Source organism: Aulonocara stuartgranti, assembly GCF_965226115.1.
Source record: "Aulonocara stuartgranti genome assembly, chromosome: 18".
Taxonomy (NCBI): domain Eukaryota; kingdom Metazoa; phylum Chordata; class Actinopteri; order Cichliformes; family Cichlidae; genus Aulonocara; species Aulonocara stuartgranti.
Window position 1 is genome coordinate 1092933 of NC_138954.1, and position 19640 is coordinate 1112572.

General features: G+C 45.2%; 2 protein-coding genes across 2 annotated transcripts; both read right to left on the reverse strand.

Moving 5' to 3' along the window:
- Positions 1-2833: 2833 nt before the first annotated feature.
- On the reverse strand, positions 2834-6321 carry LOC309693953 (uncharacterized protein). Its single transcript, XM_082513639.1, has 2 exons — positions 6043-6321; positions 2834-5282 (listed from the first exon to the last, which is right to left on the reverse strand). Exons 1-2 carry the CDS (start codon positions 6212-6214, stop codon positions 4381-4383), a joined length of 1074 nt encoding a protein of 357 aa, XP_082369765.1. The 5' UTR covers positions 6215-6321; the 3' UTR covers positions 2834-4380.
- Positions 6322-10686: 4365 nt separating this feature from the next.
- Positions 10687-16993, reverse strand: LOC309693952 (uncharacterized protein). Its single transcript, XM_082513638.1, has 2 exons — positions 16760-16993; positions 10687-14209 (listed from the first exon to the last, which is right to left on the reverse strand). The coding sequence occupies exons 1-2, from the start codon at positions 16929-16931 to the stop codon at positions 13209-13211; spliced, it is 1173 nt and encodes a 390-aa protein (XP_082369764.1). The 5' UTR covers positions 16932-16993; the 3' UTR covers positions 10687-13208.
- Between the last annotated feature and the right edge of the window lie 2647 nt (positions 16994-19640).

Consider the following 19640-nt stretch of genomic DNA (forward strand, 5'->3'; position numbering starts at 1 on the left):
ATTATTATTATTATTATTATTATTATTGTTATTATTATTATTATTATTATTATTATTGTTATTATTATTTTTATTATTATTATTATTATTATTATTATTATCATTATTATTATTATTATTATTGTTATTATTATTTTTATTATCATTATTATTATTATTATTATTATTATTGTTATTATTATTATTATTATTATTATTATTATTGTTATTATTATTTTTATTATTATTATTATTATTATTATTATTATTATTATTATTATTATTATTATTATTATCCCCTTTTATACTGTTTATACCAGCTTCTTAAAGCACGAGTCCAATATGTCACAAAGTAAAAACATCATCTGAGATGTTTCTTGAATTCAGGACTTCTTACACATTTTTCTCCAAATGTCTCAAGTTTCAGACTTTTTAACTGTGTGAGTATCAGCGACTCTCTGACTCTGTCTACATCGTTAATGTGACTTCTGCTTGTGTGACGTGTCACACGGCTCCCTTAAATCATTTTGGTTATAAAGTGTGTGAAGCACAGGAGGAGGAGTGACTGAGAGCAGAGAGGAGGAGCAGAGATTCAGGGAGGAGCTGAGCTGTTACTGAACTATAGAAGAGAGAAAAACCTCCACATTCAACAGAGTTCAACACAAAACAAACTTTATGTTCCTCAACATGCTGTCATTACATCACTGTGTGTTTCCTTACTGGCTTCTCTTCCTGTTAACAGGTGAGTTCATATTTAATAACTCTCTCTGTTGTGTGTGAGACAGTAAGACTTTTCCATGTTCTGACTGAGTTTTTTCTGTCTGCAGGTGTGATCTGTGAGGAGCTCACAGCACTCGACACTCAGAAATCCAGTTTAGAAGGAAGCACTGTGACTCTGTCCTATAAATACTCCAGACAAGCAGCTCCTGGTGATTATTTCTTCTGGTATCGACAATATCCTGGAAAAACTCCAGAGTTCCTGATCTCTCACTCAGATAAAGGACAGCTGACATCAGATCCAGTCATTAGACTGTCTGTGAACGTGAACAATGATCAAACACTGATGACTCTTCAGATCTCCTCTGCTGCAGTGTCTGACTCTGCTGTGTACTACTGTGCTGTGAGGCCCACAGTGACAGGAAACAGCAAAACTCTGTACAAAAACCTTTGGAGCAAAGACAACAGAATACTCCACAACATCCACTAGAGGGAGCCACACACTGTTAAACCTCTGATTCTTGTGTCATTGGACTGATGACAAAGACAACAGAGAAATGAAGCAGTAAAGATCAGAGACAGAGACAGAGCTGCTGTGGAAGCACAAAACTGTTTGATTGGCTGAGCTATTAAACTGGCCCCGCCCACTGAAGTTGAGCTCATCCAATGACATTATTTGTTGGTCATTGTGCTGCAGTGGAAGAACATTGTTCATGTGCTGTCTGTCTGGCTTTAATAACTCCAAAGACATGTTGCTGCACCTCTTTTTGCTTCTATCTCACATTATAGGTGAGTTTAAGAACAGGGATTAAAGTTTAGTTGAAGCTGCTGCATTAAGCAGATATACAGACTGCATTTCACTACTTTTCTTCTTTCTTTTTCCAGGACTAACAGCTGGAGACTCAATCACTCCTCAACAACCTGAAGTCACTAAAACAGAAGGAGAATCTGTCACACTCACATGTAGCTATGAGACAACATCAGATTATGTACGCCTTCACTGGTACAGACATGATTCTGACCTTCAGGCTCCTCAGTTTATACTCTGGAAAGGAGCAAAGGACAGCAGTGGTGATGAATATATTCTTATTAAACGTTATGACTCAGAAACATCTTCTACATCAACTACTCTGACCATAGCAGCCCTAACCCTGGCAGACACAGCTCTCTACTACTGTGCTCTAGAAACACAGTGATACAAAGTGTAGAAGAGGCTGTACAAAAACCTGAACACAGATATCTGACTACTCTTCAAAGAGGAGGGAAGTGGTATTCAAAGCACAGCTTCATATCAGATGGATTCTGCTAATTCCTGTTTTATCAGAGTCACTGTGGTTACAGCTGCTAATGAAACACTGTGGGAGGATTCACATGAGCAGCAAATCCACATCAACCACAAACCAAACATAAAAGCACATAAAAACACACTAACAAACATTAGCATTTATACAACACATGACTCTGAATCAAACTTCTCACTCTGGTCTTTATTAGTCTGAAGCTGCTTTTAGACTGAAACATGTTTCCAGGCAGTTCTTGAATCTGTATTTTGTCTGAAACGTTTCCCTCGTGTTACAGAACGACACAGCGTCTCACCTGTGTGGATTCCTCCGTGGTGATGGTATTCTGAGACGATGATGAGCTTGCTGCATGTGTGGATCCTGACACAGAGTCTGTGGGAGCCTTTAAAGGTGAAGGACGGACCGTGAGCAGCTAAAGGTCAAAGGGCACTGCTGCAGCCTGGGCAGTAAAACGTGTGTGTGCAGTTTATTTGTTCATTTCATCTTGGTGAGAGCTGCCATGGCAACCCAGTACAGAAGCCCAGATTGGCCGTCACATTATACTGGTGTAACTACACACAACGGTACAAGAGTCACCACCAGCACCCCCTACAGGCCGAGCCCCAAATACACCACTGTGGCTGACAGCAGCTCTGATCTCACTGGCACACAGCTTTGGTCCTGCACAGGTTTCAGGCTGTGTCAACTTTTACTGCCAAGTCAATGTTCATGTGTGTTCAGAGAAAACTGCTTAGAAGCTTCCAATAAGGAGCTGACACAGATCTGCATTTGTCCATGACTGAGGACGAGCTACTGGCAGTTTAAAGAAGTCAAACAGAGGACGGTTTTACAGATTAAATACTTTATTTGATGCATGCATGAGATAAACAACAGTCAATAAAATCAATGACTGTATTCAACAGCTATAAATGCAGTAAGTCACAGTCACTGCTTTCATCCACACCTGTGAGCTTGTGAATTAAAGCTGGAGGAAAGATGAACCAAACTCTGCTTTCCTCGGCTCTGACAGGTTCCCACGGAGCAGGCTGGGCCTCGCGTGGGCCCCTCAGAGAGGCCTCCAGCCACCCCTGCAAACACCACCAGCCAGGTCCCGCCGCGGGAGCCGGGTCCTGGCTGGGAGTCTGAAGCACACAGTTACCACCTCCAGACTTTACACTTTATTACTGTCACAATGATCATGAGTTGTTTTAATATGAATGTTTTGCCTTCAGCTTTTGCCACCACCTCTAACACTGCTTCTTCTGTTGTTGGGTGGATTCTGAAAATCTAACAATAAACTTGTGTAAACGAACAAAAATGAGCTCAAAGAGATTAAATATCCGTCCCTCTAACAATCAAACAGCCCAAACAAACATATATTTAAAACTTTTTCTATCTAAAAAACAAAAAGCTCCTACAGTTTGTTTCTCCACATATTCAGCTGTACTGAGGAAAATCAGGTTATAATTCATTTACACTTAAAATCACACCAAACCGCCCCTGAAGGCTTCGATGCCTGATCATGTGACCTCTCACTGTGGGAAACATTGTGTGAGCTGAGCTCTGTGGTTTAGAACAAAGGTTTGTTCTGGCTACATAAACGTTATCTTTTATATTTAATCTGACGACTTTGTTACTTATTGAGACATTGATGATGCGTTTTTGCTGCTCCCCATCCTGGAGAGCTTTCTGTGGGTTGGAAACTGCCTGGGATTAATCTCAAAAACCCAGCAGGGACGTGGATGTCCCCACAGTAACTCGTGAAAAGCGCCTGATGATTTCATTCAGTTTTATTTATACAACACCAAATCACAACAGTCGCCTCAGAGCGCTTTATACTGTAGAGCCTACAATAACACACACAGAGAAAAACCCAACAATCATATGACCCCCTGTGAGCAGCACTTTGGCGACAGTGGGAAGGAAAAACTCCCTTTTAACAGGAAGAAACCTCCAGCAGAACCAGGCTCAGGGAGGGGCGGGGCCATCTGCTGTGATTGGTTAAGTCACTGGGACTCGAGCGGACCCTGACGGACTCGCAGACTTGGGAAGTGTTATTCCTGTTTCACACATACAAACACAGACTTTGGTCTTTGTGAGGATGTCATAGAGAATAATATGAGAGCAGCCTGCAGCACACACAATGATCCAAATGATGGATATCCCATAAAAAACTATTGACTAGTTGGGTTTGTGCATCCCGAATTCCCACTTTCAGGTTCCCACCTGTCACTCGGAGGCTGCAGTCACTCCTGAATATGTTCGAACTGGACGTTTTCATTCTTACACACTGTAGGAATAATACTTGGAGCATCCTGGTGTGACAGGATTACATTTGTCTCTTTCCTTTTTGTGTATAAGGACAGCTTTAAAGTACCTGTGACCAGCACCACTAACAGTACCACTACTGGGACTCCTCCCCCGTGTGAATTTTCATGTGGCGCAACAAATGATTACTGCGTGTGAACATTTTCCCGCACGTTTGACAAGAATAAGGCCTCTCGTCTGTGTGAGTTCTCATGTGGCGCAGCAGATTGCTGCCTCGGTTAAAAGCCTTTCCACACGTTTCGCAGGAATACGGCGTCTCTCCCGTGTGGACGGTCGTGTGTCTTTTGTATGTCGACAAGTCTGAAAACCTGTCCCCGCAGGTATTACACAGGTAAGGCATCTCACCTGTGTGCGTTCTCATGTGGACCATCAGATTACTCCTCACCGTGCAACCTTTCCCACATATTTTGCAGGAATACGGCTTCTCGCCTGTGTGAGTCCTCATGTGGACGGTCAGCGTTCCCCTCTGAGTGAAACTCCTCCCACACGTTTCACAAGAATACGGCTTCTCACCCGTGTGGACTCTGTGGTGATCAATCATCTTGTACTTGTTCTTGAAGGCTTTCCCACAAAAGCCGCACGTTAAAGACTTTTCCCCTGCGGTGGCGTTACACGGACTCTCTGACACCGGAGAGTCTCCTGCGTTGCTGCTGTGACTTCTAGACGCTCCTGGATCTGCGCTGCGGACTCCTTCCTGGTCTCGGATCTCGGTTCTCTCGGCAGAGGTGTGAGAGAGGAGCTGATCGCTGTCCGGCTCTGAGTCGCTGTGCTCGCTTTCCTCATAAGTTTCAGTCACCATAAAAGTATCGATCTCCTCCTTCAGCACCAGCGGCTCTCCCTCCTGACTGCTGCACAGTTCCTCGGGTTCCTCTTTAATCTGCGGAGGTTCTGGTTCCTCCTGGTCCAGACTGGAGCTCCTCTCCTGCTGCTCAGGGAGAACCTCCTCCTCCTCCTTACAGACAGGCTGCTGTGGGACGTCTGGAGGGACAGAAAGAGACAAGAAATCTGAGAATTCCACAAAAACAGTTCAGAGCAAATATATTGTTTTTACCACTAATGAGGCTCCACAGAGTGAACATGTTGCCCTCCCACTCTGTGGAGTATTTTAGTGCATCTTCAGGATGAGTCTGAACATGCAAAGGGTCAAAGGTCACGCCTCACATCTGTGCTGAAAACACAGACAGCTGACGAGCTGCGTGAGAATCATGTTGAACTCTTGCAGTCCCTTCAGCACCACCGGGCTGGCTTTACTGGGTGGTGAGCTGACAGCGGTGCGGGTGGATGCCTCGCCGCTCACATGAACAGTTGGCCATCTGTGTGACAGCGTGTGGCCTGCAGTTCAGTGCTCAGGTGAGTGTGTGGTGGTCGGTGCAGCACACACCAACAGACTCAGCACACCGATCTGCGAGGCTGGTGTGGGTGTGGAGCCCGGCTGTCTGCACCTCCTCTCCACGACGTGCTGCACAGCAGGAGCCTCATTCCACAGGAAATACCTGAGTGGGCTTCACGCCTGCTCGCTGTGACACCTTTTCACTTCTAATATCTCGTTTTTATCGTAAACAGTGTTGTTTAACATTTCATATGCTGCACCTTGAACAGAGGACCTCATTTCAGTGTTTACATCATAGCTGAGCATCTATAAGAAATCAGGCTGGGTTAATAAAGTGTTCTGGCTCTGATTCATTGATTGGCTCAGGTGGGAACAAAAGCTCCTCCCCTGCGTCAGGCTGAGGCTCACCTGTCCTGTGCAGCTGTGTTTCGGGTTTCCAGGTGATGCTCAGCAGCCTCTGCTGCCGGTCGATCACTTCCTCGTACTGGACGATGGTTTTTTCAAACTCCAGGAAGATTTCCTCGGCGGCAGCAGTTAGTCGCTCGTTGATAAACTCTCTCAGGTACCGAACTGACGACATCGCGGCTCCGACAGCTCACAGATCCGGCGGAGAGACCACCACAGCTCCGACTTCCTGCTGAAGCTCCCGGAGGAAAGCGAACAATACTGGCAGCGTTTCCTCTTCACTTCCGCCTCGTGTCACAGGGAAGCTGTCCCGGTGGCTGGAAAACATGGAAATGGTGCATTAGCGCCATCTGCTGGCGTGGAGTGTGGACCAGCGTCACTGAGAAAAAGAAGCTGTTTCCTCACAGCTGTCACAGTTTCCTGCTGTTTAAACCAGAGCGTCCAAAGTGCTGATGACTCATCTCTCCTGCTTTCCTCTGTCCTGTAACACCGTCATCCTTCCTTTTCCTCCACCCACTGCTTTTGCATCGTTTCTGCTTCATCATCCTTTGTGTTTCTGTGTGTCTGAAGCTGATTAGAGGGGCAGCTTTGTGGAGCTTGCTTTGCAGGCTGATCTACTGCTTCATTCCTTATTTACAGAATGATTGTTGTGTTTGTTGGCTCTCTGTCAGGACGTCTGCTGACTTGTATCTGCAGTATATTGAACAGGTAACAGTCTTGTGAGTTTCTCTGGTGTATAATGATCATCCACCCTTGATCCTTCCCTGTATGTTAACATGAACCTCAGGAACAATGAACACAACCCCAGTTTGACTGATCTGCATGCCTTTATGTACAGTTTAAAGTAAAAGCTCTCCTTCTTTTCCAACACTGTGGCATCAGGACGTATTCTTGGTAAAGCTGCTGTTCACTGATGTTTAACCCTTGTGTGGTGTTCATATTTTTGTTACTCAGCCAGTGTTCATGGGTCTGGTGGACCCGCTAGAGTTTTGGCTTTCCAAATTAACACTATCAAACAATTTTATGTTAAATTACTCAACAGATGTTTACTTCATCCCAATTACAAGCCATATGAACAGCAAACATGGTTAATTTTTTCCCTTTACCTTTGTTAGATCACATTTATGAATTAATGTGCTTCTCTGGTTTTTTTTGTTTTGGTTTTTTTTTTAAATAAAATGTTATAAAAAAATAAATCAGTTGTAATCAAGTGGAGTGAGTGGAAAGACACAACACATTTACACGTGAAGCAATATGTTTCACAACTAAATGGGATCAGCTGCTCATCAATGGTGACATTAGGCCCAGGTTTGTAAAACAGGGGGAGGTGGTGCACACACTTATCCCACACTGTCCTGATGGCAGCTAGCTTGTCTCTCTGCCGTCGAGCTGGTCTGTCGTCTCGGTTATCAAAACGAATAATCCTGGAAATTTTGTGGAAGTTTTCCAGAGACATTGATGCACGGAAAGGTTCTTGCCGGTTTCTGAATCCCACAGGATTCTGTCGATTCCCCTTTGGACCTGAAAACTCCTGCAAGGATAAGAACCCCAAAGTAGGCCTTTGGGGTTCTTAGATGAATTTGGTCCATCTCCTTCCACCTCTCTCCAAAAACACACCTTCCTTCTAGATTACTGCAATCCAGAATAATTTTCTGGATGGAATCTGGGATGAAAAGCTCAAATGAAGACTTGATGTCCTGCACATGAGTAACTGTCAGCCGTGTTGGCCCTGGCTTATCACAGTAACAGCTCTGCAGGGTGGCTCATTTCTTGGCCAAGAAGACCATTCAATGTCACCAGTTATTGACATCCTTATTTCTTCACTTGCTGTCTGGTGGGCTTGTTCTGGTCCTGGAGCTGGCAGCAGATGGGGTACTCGTCTTCATTTTGTTACTAAATGATGCTCAACCTCCTCTTCTTCAAAGTCACTGTCAGACTCTGAATTTTCAGAAATGTGAAATATTCTGAAACCTCTTTGTCAACATCATCATCCGAAGCTCCTCTCTCTTCCAAAATCAATCAGATGGCCCTCGCAGCAGATAATCTTTTGCCATCTTGATCAGTTGTGATAAAGAACCACACTGGCAAAGTCTTATTTATAGTATTATGCCCCTAATTTGCAGGTGGGACAGGGTATGAGAAAATAAAATTTGGATCCCTCAAGAAAGAGGGTAAAATGTGTGAGATGTCAGAGCAGACGGTGTTGAGAGTTGAATTTTCAACAATGTTGCAACTTTGTGCGGAGCAGGAGGGGAAGAAAACACTATCAGCAGCACCAGAAAGGAGGAAGACAGAGTGTGGGAACACAGGACCTACACTTTCAACACTTTTATTAGACCTGGGTCCAGTGGACCCCAACACCTTGTATGTAATGTAAATGCGTGGGGGGAGGTACAGTATGAGGTCATTGAAAATTAGTTTGGATTTATGTTCTTCACAGAAAATAAGCCAAAGCCAATGAGTTTCAGGTTGAAAAAACAATTAATTCTTTAATTTTTCTTTTGAAAAAAACTGAAAACGGGTCTCACAGACCCGAACACCATACAAGGGTTAAGCTGCTCTGACACCGTCTGAGTCACAGTCCACACAAAGCTTTATATCCATCCTGTTTCCCCAGAGTGGTTCAAAGTGTCCATGACCCTGGAGACCACCTGCTCTCCTCTGATCTGTGGAGGCATTCCTGCACGTTCGTTCAGTGACGTTTGCTTCCACATCTTTTAAATGTCTCCAGATATTACAAAACAATTTCCAGTAGGAAGGAATATTTATTCTACACATCAAACACTAACTTGACCATCATGAATTCATTTTCAACCTAAACTTCAGAATACTCTTTAAGTTTGAGCTCACATGAAAGATCAACTACTTTGAATCTGTTGTGATGTTTTTGGTGCTCCTGGTCTTAAAAATGATATTTCTCAATGTTTATGTTGCTTTGAATTCGTGCTGTAAAAACGTGCAAAACTACATTTTCTTTGCTTTGACAAAAACAACTGTAAAACATGACAAGTCACATGTTCTGGAGCCTTCTGAGGATGTCACGCTTAAACCTCAAATGATCTAAAAAAAATATCTGACCCTGAGTCTCACTTTAAGCATGAGAAGCATCAGTGATGGAGAACATTTGGGTCGTTGTCCTTGCACACAGTGCAAAGTGCTCCCTCCTCCCTCCTCACAGTGATTCAAATGCTGCTAACAGTCTGTGAACCAGGAGGAAGAGGAAGTGAGAGAAGTGAGACTCAAAGAGGAGACAGAGGGCGACATCATCCAGTAGGCGGGGCTCTCCTTCTGCACTGTGTTCAACCATTGTGTCAATAATAAGTGCTGCTGTGAAGAGAACAATTCTCAGACTGAATGTTGAACATCAGCTAGTTTCTCCTGTTGATTTAAACCTTGTTGTACAGATGGAACATTGGCTGTGGATTATTCTTGCTGCTCTTTTCTTTGGTGAGATACAAACATCAACATGTTTCCTCTGCTTAAATAAATGTGTGAGTCTGATTAATGGTGAGTTTTTAATCATGTTTATTGATCCATCTCTTCCTCTGCATGTTCTGTTCTTCCTCAGAGTGTAAAGGAGAAGACAAAGTGATCCAGGAACAAGGAGATGTCATTGCTGCTGAAGGAGACACAGTTACACTTGGATGTAGATATGAAACATCTGATCCATATCCGTATTTGTTCTGGTACAAACAAGAAATAAACAACTTTCCAAAGTATGTTTTACTGCGTGGCACTTCAGGAACAGAAGATAATGATCAGGAGTTTCCAAAAGACAGATTTGATGCTGAGGCCAAGAAAACAGAAAAGTCAGTTCCTCTGAAGATCCAGAAGCTTCAGCTGTCTGACTCTGCTGTGTACTACTGTGCTCTGCAGCCCACAGTGACAGGAAACAGCAAAACTCTGTACAAAAACCTTTGGAGCAAAGACAACAGAATACTCCACAACATCCACTAGAGGGAGCCACACACTGTTAAACCTCTCTGGTCTGTCAGGTAGAGTCTAGTTTCTCTTCACTCGTCTGGCACAGCTGTGACGAGTCCACCCGAGACAGCAGCAGCCAGAAGAGCAGAGCTGCTTCAAATCATCGCACAAAAACATTTTTCATGCCTGTACTTTGAGTTTACCTCTGAGGATGCAGATCACAAGTCTACAAACATTTAATGCAGCAGGACAAAGCCTGCGAAGCCTGTAGGAGCCTTAACAGGCAGCACACAAACCTGCTGCACTGTGAGGTCTGTTGTGTCTTCAGCTCCACATCCTGATGGTTACTCGAGTTATCAACACTTTAGGCCAAAACAATGTTTATTTCTGAAGAGCTTTTTACAACAGCGTGTTGAACACGGTCTTCATCTCGTTAGTGTCACCTCTGAAGATGTAGTGTGAACACAAGACGTCCTTCAAACAGAAGCCAGGGAGCTCGAGGGGGCTCCTCAGCTTTGGCGCTCAATCCACAAATAACCGAGACAATAACACAGACTTCAGTCAAACATGAGAACGTGACACGGACTGATGGAAGACCTCACGTCTGTGTGCCTGCGGTCAGCAAGGAAACCAGCTGACGCGCTGCTTCTCCACCTGTCCGGTTTTTAGATTTGCACGATTAGACATTAATGTAGCAGTGAGGACACCACAGAAACACACAAGCAGGAAACACTTACAGCTTTATCGTACGGATATTATATAAATTACATCTGTGCAGAAAGCAGGCAGGGTCAGGGACAGCCTTTATAGCAAACTAATGAATAAATACAGTCGTGTCCACTGACGCACAGCGACTCACAACAAACGCAAACATGAAGAGTGTAGCACACGTGTGTGAGACACAGCTACTGCTGAGCAGACAAAACGAAACGTGGAGACTTCGTCTGTGGTTTGAAATATTTACAGTACGTAGTGTCTGTGCAGGCGCGCTGACAGCACCGCGGCTGTTTCTCTAATAAATACAATCTGAACTATCAGTATATGAAACAAGTGATGCTAACAGTCATGTTACATTTGGCTGGGGTCTGCTGTAATCTGTGATCTAACCCATGCAGCGTGCTTGTTTCAGAGAGAGCAGCTGGGCAATAACGAGCCCTTCGTGGCTGCGCAGGCAGCACGACTTGCCCGAAATGTAAAGTATCAAAAACAGATCTTCAGCTGTGAGTCTGGGTTTTGTAGATTAAAGTGGGGAACACACGCCAACTTCAATCTTACGCTGTCCTGACATCATTCACCTGCTGTTACTCTATTTAACCATGTGCAAAAACAAGATGGCACAGCCTGCATCATAGTTAGGGCTGTGCAATATGACGAAATATATCGGACGTTGAAATGTTATTTTATACGCTATCGTTTGTTTGTATATTCATAATACTGCAGTAAAATCCACTGTTTATGGTGATACGTTTTCATGGTTTGGCCACCACGTGGATGCACAGAGAATCCCAGCATGACCAGAGAAGACGAGGCAGAACCAGGTAGCTCAAACTGACGGACCAGTCCAATCAAATCCAGGACCTTAGTCCTAAACCTTGGGCCGCCTCTGTAACACGGACATGGTTTGGTTATGAAACAACTGACTACGCAAATTATGGTGCAGAGCTCAGACTCAAACACAGCAAACCTCTTCAACCAGCCACACAAGAATCAGGTGACAGAGTGTGGACAGAGTTTACGGACGAGAAGCAAAAACGAGCCGTCGGTGTTCACAATGAACCTTAGGCTACGTCCACACGTACACGGGTATTTTTGAAAACGGAGAGTTTCCGTTTCCATCCATCCATCCATTCGCTTCCGCTTGTCCTTTTCAGGGTCGCGGGGGGCGCTGGAGCCTATCCCAGCTGTCATAGGGCGAGAGGCAGGGTACACCCTGGACAGGTCGCCAGTCTGTCGCAGGGCAAACACACAGAGACAGACAACCATTCACACTCACATTCATTCGCACATTCACACCTAGTGACAATTTGGATTATCCAATTAACCTATCCCCACAAGCTGCATGTCTTTGGACGGTGGGAGGAAGCCGGAGTACCCGGAGAGAACCCACGCAAACACGGGGAGAACATGCAAACTCCACACAGAAAGACCCCGGCCTGATGGTGGAATTGAACTCAGGACCTTCTTGCTGTGCGGCAACAGTGCTAACCACCGTGCCACCGTGCTGCCTTAAAAAATAATCCCGTCCACACGTAAAGGCAGAAATGAAGGAAAACGCTGCTATGAACATGCCAAAGCAGCAGGTGGCGCTAGATTCCTAACCGTGTAGAAATGTTGGCCAATCAGAAGTCTAGAAGCCTCGGTGGGAAAAAGTAAACAAAGCTGGGGCATAGAAGCAGAACCGAGTCGTATGTGTGGAGGGACAGTAACTGTGTGTATATGTGAGCATTTAAACACTGCAGAGAGTAGAATTAACAGTATTGTTGAAATTCATTCCACCGAAACAATAACGTGGCACACAGTGTGACGTCAAAAAAGACGCACACCTTTGACGCTGCGTTTTCTCCGTTTTTCTCGTCCACATGTAAATGCAACAACTGAGTTTTCGAAAATATCCACCCTGGCCGGAGTTTTTAAAAATCTCCGTTTTCAGTGACCAAAAACGCCGTTTACGTGTGGACGAAAGGTGCAAACGCATAGAAAAATCTGCATTTTCAAAAATACCCGGGTACGTGTGGACGTAGCCTTAGACTCAGAGATCAGAACAGGCTCCTCCCCGCAGCACGCCGTTTAATAAATACGCAAAGAAACAACTTCTATCTAACACGGTTAAAACACTCGACGTCCAGCTGGAAACGCTTCCCACAGGTCGAGTTGCCCGAGATTCACAGAGTTTACAGAAAAAGCTCTATTTTGTGATATTTATGGTTATCAGGATGAGAAACGTCTTCTATCAGGAGATTCTGGTCATACCGCACAGCCCTCATCACAGCTACATCTGATTCAGTGCTGGTAACGAGTACACATCTTTCTCTTCATGCTGACAAAAAGAAACAAACTCCTGCTGCCTCTCTCGATTTCATATCTTCTCATTTCTGAAACAAACACAGGTCAGCGTCTAGAGTCTGTGTTAAAGCTGGAAAGTGCGCCTCCTAGCTGGTTGCCCACGTATCTTTAAATAGATACATTAGCGTGGTCACCGGTACGAACAGAGAAAACAACGGCGAGAAGGTGACAGGAAGCCGACCTCACAGAGAGTCTTTGCCCACAGAAATGTCCGACTTCAGCGTCTCAGCTGTGTGAGTTTTCATGTGCACCAACAAACCACCATTTTTACTGAAACTCATCCCGCAGATTTTACACGAGTACGGCTTCTCGCCGGTGTGAATTCTCATGTGCACCAACAGAGTACATTTTTTAGTGAAACTTTTCCCGCAGGTTTTACAAGTATACGGTCTCTCGCCCGAGTGGATTCTCATGTGGACCAACAAACTGCCGCGCTCCGTAAAACCTTTCCCACACGTTTCGCAGGAATACGGCTTCTCGCCCGTGTGCACCGCCTTGTGCTTTTTAAGCGCCGACAAGTAACAAAAGCGTTCGCCGCAGGCGTTACAAACGTACGGCTTCTCGCCCGAGTGGATTCTCATGTGCACCAGCAGACTACCTTTTCGAGTAAAACTGTTCCCACACGTTTCACAAGAATACAGCTTCTCCCCTGTGTGAACTCTCATGTGGCCCAGTAAAGTACTATTTTTAGTGAAACTTTTCCCACACGTTTTGCAGGAGTACGGCTTTTCGCCCGAGTGGACTGCCATGTGTCTCTTAAATGCTAACGGGTCACTAAAAGGCTTAAAGACCTTTCCACAAACATTGCATTTTAGAGATTTGGGGACTATGTCGGTGTTACACTGACTCTCTGATGTGGGAAAGATTTCTGCGTTGCTACTCTGACTTATGTTTCTAGTGGCAGTTGAAGTAGAATCGAAACTCTCGCTTCCTTCCTGATCTCGGCTTTCGTAGAGAAGAGAGCTGCGAGAGCCGAGCTGGTCGCTGTCCAGGTCAGGTTCACTGAGATCGCTGTCGTCATAGGTTACAGTCACCATAAAGGTATCCGTCTCCTCCTTCAGTGCACGCTGCTCCCCGTCCTGACTGATGCACAGCTCCTCCTGTTCCTCTTTAATCTGTAGAGACTGTGTTCGGCTCCTCTGCTGAACCTCCTCCTCCTCACAGACATGTTGCTGTTGGAGGTCTGAAGGCACAAATGGAGACACACAAACAAAAAGTTGTCAGAGAAATTCAGCTGAGCCAGCAGTGTGAACATGACAGACGCCTCAGGCGGCACCGATTACCACTGCAGAAGCACCGACTGCATTCTACTTTGATGAGTTCATATACAAACAAACTTTTCAAGGCAAACAAATATTTATTCAACAATTTCCCCCAAACTGCACTAAGTTAGAGGATCTGACGGAGGCGCAAAAATCTAGCTGAAAATGAGCTGCTGACATATTTTCCTTCAACAAACAAAAGCATCTTGAACAACACAAATGTCGCGTGTTTCCATCATGTTGCTGCATGTTTGCAACACCAGACAACAGGAAATCGACTCTGAGCCACTTTGGCTTCCTTAGCGTCTGTAAAATGTTCAGCCGGGTCGGACGATTTGGTGTCCGATTACGTTTGTTGTTAAGAATGCTTTCTTGGTGCTCCCCGTCCCCCCGAGGTTCCCTTTAGAATGAGGTGCTTCCGTGCAAACAACGTGCTTGTGTGTGACGGTTTGACCTGCCACCGGGCGGACCAGCTCGTTATCAGACACAGGAGCGACTGACCGGCTGTTCTTTGCTGTTCTGCTTTCACACTCAGCACCACAGGCAGACAGTACAACATCTGCATCGCTGCAGATCTGTCACTCTCCTGCTCCGTTCCCTAACTCGTGCACAAGGCGTTAAGATAAACACTGACAGACCTCAGCTTGGCAGGAACTTGAACTCCCTGACCTGGAGGGGTCGCTCCTCCCCTTGTCGACTGAGCTCAGATCTTTTTCCTGCTGCTTCACACTCAGCTGTGAACAACCCCACTGCAAGCTAAAAGTCACCGTCTAATGCAGCCTTCTGGCTGCAGCTGAAGTTGTGTCCATAAAAGTTCTGAGCAGAGTCAGCGGGTCTGCTTTCTGACTACAGTGTGAACCAAGCTCTACCTGCATTCACACAAGGACCAAACTGTCCATCCCAGACTCCCAAAACACTCCCCACAGGACACCCGAGGGCTTGCTGCCTTCTCCCAGTCCAAAACAAAGAACTGAGACGTGTAATCCCCCTGAGGGGCGACTCTCATCCATCCTACCCGGCTGTGTATTCAGGTTCGGGGATATGTGAAAATATTTCCAGGACAGTTGTCAGTCCAATGACCAATCATAGGTGATATACTCGCACAGGTGACTTTTTGATGGGCGGAGCGATCATGAACAGACTGATTCACCCATTTAGAATTTATACATTTTGTTTGGAGGTTATATTTGACCGTCTGTTGTTTCAGTTTTAATACAGATGCTCTTTCAATTATTCAATCATTTAGTTATTTATTTGAAATGCGCCAAATCACACAAAAGACTTTACATCAGAGATTTTTTAATGTTCGCTGGAAGAGACGTTTTAATTTTTAACTTACTTTTTGTTTAATTTTGCACTTGTTGTTTGGTTGAGTGTGTGAGACAGATAAACACGGTTAGAGGCAGCTTCTTTCTGCTACCTGGGCTCATCACCTACGATCTTCTGTTTTTTCATACTTTTTCCATCTCCGTTTCAGCCAGCTTGTCAACCAATCAGGATTCAGCGTGACCACAGTCAGGCATTAACTGTTGGGTTTTAAAGGGTACAGTAAAGGACTGAAACATGCTGGGTGCTCTGTATGCAGTGCACAAATCCAAGCAACAGTCGGGACCTGTTCCCCGACCCAGAGGCACAGGAAAGTAGTCCTGTGTGGAAACACCCACAGAGGGGATACGAGGGCCACAGAAGGCAAATCCAGGCCAGAGTGCAGCCGTCTCCAGCAGCTTCGTTTTAGAGAGCTGTGCGTTTTGGCAAGCCCGACTACATCCTGCTGGTATCGCTCGTCCACCAGAGAAGTGGCTTTCCTCACCTCTGTGGCCAGACTGGTCAGAGAGGAAACTGCTCGAGGCACAAAGAACTGAACCCCTAAAGCCCCTCGTGCAGCTTTTTATGGGCTGTGGCCCCCAGACACTCACTCCAGGCCCGGCTCCAGGATAGGGCCTGGTACAGCTACACAAACCCCTCCAGCACCACAAACAGCTGCTGATTCACACACAGACAGAACAGGTGTGTTTAGATGAAGATAAAGTGGAACTGGTTTCAAACAGTCCTCAGCACAGCAGCAGATCACAGCGCTGAGGACGAGCAACAGCCTGCAGATCAGTCACATTAGATATTTTATTATTGCACAGAGACTTCATGTTTCCAACATTTGTTTGCAACTTTCACAAGTGCAACAGGAAACATACATTTATATAAACGTTATATTTATATGTATAAACTCCATCTGGAATAAATAATGTGCTCTGAAGCTCGACTTTTGATGTTTTCCAACTTTGACAGCAAACATAAAGAAACTGATTGAGTGATCCAGGTCAGAGAAAAGCTCAAATCCACCAGCTGCTGTTTGAATGCAGCGCAGCGCAGTCCTGTCCTCTGTTTGTTCTTTGTTAGCTCACATCAAAAAGTCCTCACAATCAGAAACGTCCCGCAGAGCTGTGATCAGGATGCTCCCTCAGAGGGACACTCACCTGTCCTGTGCAGCTTGATTTGGGGTTTCCAGGTGATATCCAGCAGTCTGCGCTGACGGTCGATCTCTTCCTCGTACTGGACGATCGTTTTTTCAAACTCCAAGAATATTTGTTCAGCAGCAGCAGTTAGTCGCTCGTTGATGAACTCTCTCAGATACTGAACTGAAGGCATCGTTGCTGCCGCAGCTCACACACTCAGCTCACACACTCGGCTCACACAACAACAACACACTTCCTGCTCAGTCAATAAAGCTAACGGCACTTCCGCTTTTCCTGGTTTACTTCCGCCTGGTGCCGCACGGTGCCGCTCCGCCAGAGGAGCACAGTTACTTTTCTTTCCTCCTTCTACGTCTCCGTCTGAAAAACAAGTTATTTCGATCACGTCATGTTCTGAATATCACTCACATTAAAAACAAGAGTCCCACCAATTATACATTTTAAACGTTATTTCTCAGGTTCAAACCTTTAGCTCCCAATCACAATGTCACGAATGCGAAACGCTGTTTGTCATCAGCTCTTTTCATATTTACAACCTGAAGTCAGCCGGATAAACATCACGGCTCAGGCTCAGTCACTAAAGTGACACAGCAGATAAGATGAGAAGCATCATTCCACCAAATCACCAGGACTTAAAGTATGGACCCTGCAAAGTCCCGCTGCACTCCGTCCCCCGTCATTATGCAGATTCAGCGCAGAGCATGTGCACCCAGAATGAGCGCTGTGGCCATGTTGACAGGAAATCCTGCAAAGTGATATCATTCATATCAATTTGCTCTGTTTATTATGTCCTCTGACATGTTTTAAGTGTGCTACTGGAAATACATGAAAAATCACTTTGTGAAAAATCACTGTTGAGTTTCCTTTTTATTCAGAAAAATAAGTTTTTGCATTCAGTCTATTGTGTTTTTTTTTTACACCGTTTCCCCAGCTTTGGAAAACACGCTCACAGGCACAGATGAAGCTGCAGGTACACAAACTGTAAAGCCAGGTGGGAAAGCTTCTGATAAGATGTTCTTCTGTTCCCCAGTACGTTAAAGGATCCTCTGATCGTGGAGTGTTTCTCTCCTCCGAGTAGCGCTGGACCTCAGTGATGGAGTCCGCTGTTGTTTGTCTGCCAACTTCTTCATCGAGCCGCTGCCACAGGTTTTCTGAAATAATAAAAAAAATGCATGATTAGTACACATTGGCATCAAAATAATACTGAACTTGCCTGGAACAGGTGACTGCTCTGATGATGGTCCAGGCTGTGGCTCAGATGTTGTGCAGGCAATTCCTGCAGCACACTCCACTTTCAGGCGATTGACTGTCTCACTACACTTGGAGGAACTACGAAATCCAAGTGTTATAAATCTGGGGTCTGAAAGGTCAACACACTGAAGGACTCCAGATTAGAAGCGGTGTCTGTGACACGACGCCTCAGTTGGTCATGGAGATGGGTGGCTGCTTGTGTGTAGATGTAAAGAGTTCAGCTCAAGTGCCAAATATAGCATTCTCATCATCATCACCTTTGATCCTGAAACTCTCCTCAGACAACTCCACTGTAGCCTGATGGAAAGGGACCAACACAAGAAGTGCTTCTGTTACGATGTCACACTCATCAGCCGTAAGTGGAGTTAAATCTGCTGGAAGAGAAGCAACAGATACCCAGCCTGCTTCTTTCTCATCATGTAGCCGTGACAGCATCTGATATGTGCTGTTCCAACGTGTTGGTACGTCGTTGATAAGTTTCAAGACGGGCTGTCCCACCTGCTGCTGCACTTGAGCAAGCTTTCCTTTGGCTGCAGTGCTGGATCTGAAGAATGATACGATTTGTCTAGATTAGTCTCTTATGGATGAAAGTTCAGGGATTTGATCACATGATTTCTTGACTAATACATTGAGTTTGTGTGCAAAGCAAACTGAATGTTGAATTTGGAGAGTTGTTGTTGTTGCATCGGTCACGAGACACCTTATTAATGATGGCCCAGTCATCCATCATGTCCTTTTTGAATTGGGCCAAACTGTCTGCAGTGTCATGGTCCTGGGCCATGTGGTCCCAGTATTCTTAGTTTCCTGTATTTTTGTATTTCGTTCCTTATTTAGGCCATGTTTCCTGAGTTGCCCTGTTGTGTTGTTCCCAAGTGTTTTCCCTTCGTGACTCTTACCCCCTGTGTGCCCCTCTGTGTATTCATGAGCCCTCGTCCCTCTTTGTGTTTATTCCCTGTTTCCCCTGCCCGTTATGTCTATGTTCTCCCTGTGCTCTCTCTCCTCCGGTCTGAACCCCCGTGCACTTCCTGTGTTACTTTGTGCCTCTCGCGCCTGTATACGTCATGTTCACCCCGCCCTGTCTCGTTATGATTATCAGTGTCACCTGTGTTCCCCGTGTGTTCCCACTTCCCTCGTTAACCCTCTGTGTATTTATGTCTGCGTCTCCCTCAGTTCTGTGTTGCGTTCCCCCTCATGCTGCGTGGATTTCCCTGTGTCTCTCTGCGAGTGTTAGTTTATGGTTCCCAGTTTAAGTTTTGTATTTCCTGTGATCTGCCTTCCAGCATTAAAGCTGTGATTTTGAGTTTATCCCCTGAGTCCGTGAGTTTGCATTTTGGGTCCTCATCCTGCCTGCCACACAGCGAGCCATGACATGCAGTGTGACTTTGTGGAAAGTGTTTCACACCCAACACAGATGTGCACAACTGCCACAATACTAGGGGTCGGCAGTCCTTGATAATAAAATTCAGGACTGCCGGGTCCAGAACAGTCTTCCTAGATGATTGATTTCAAAATAATAAAACACATATTAATTCAAAAAATGATAAAGCTGCTCAATGTAGGCCGACCTGTGTTCATTCTCGGTGTGTTTGTCTCATTTTCACGTTTGGCTCTGTAATGCCTAAACAGTGAGAGG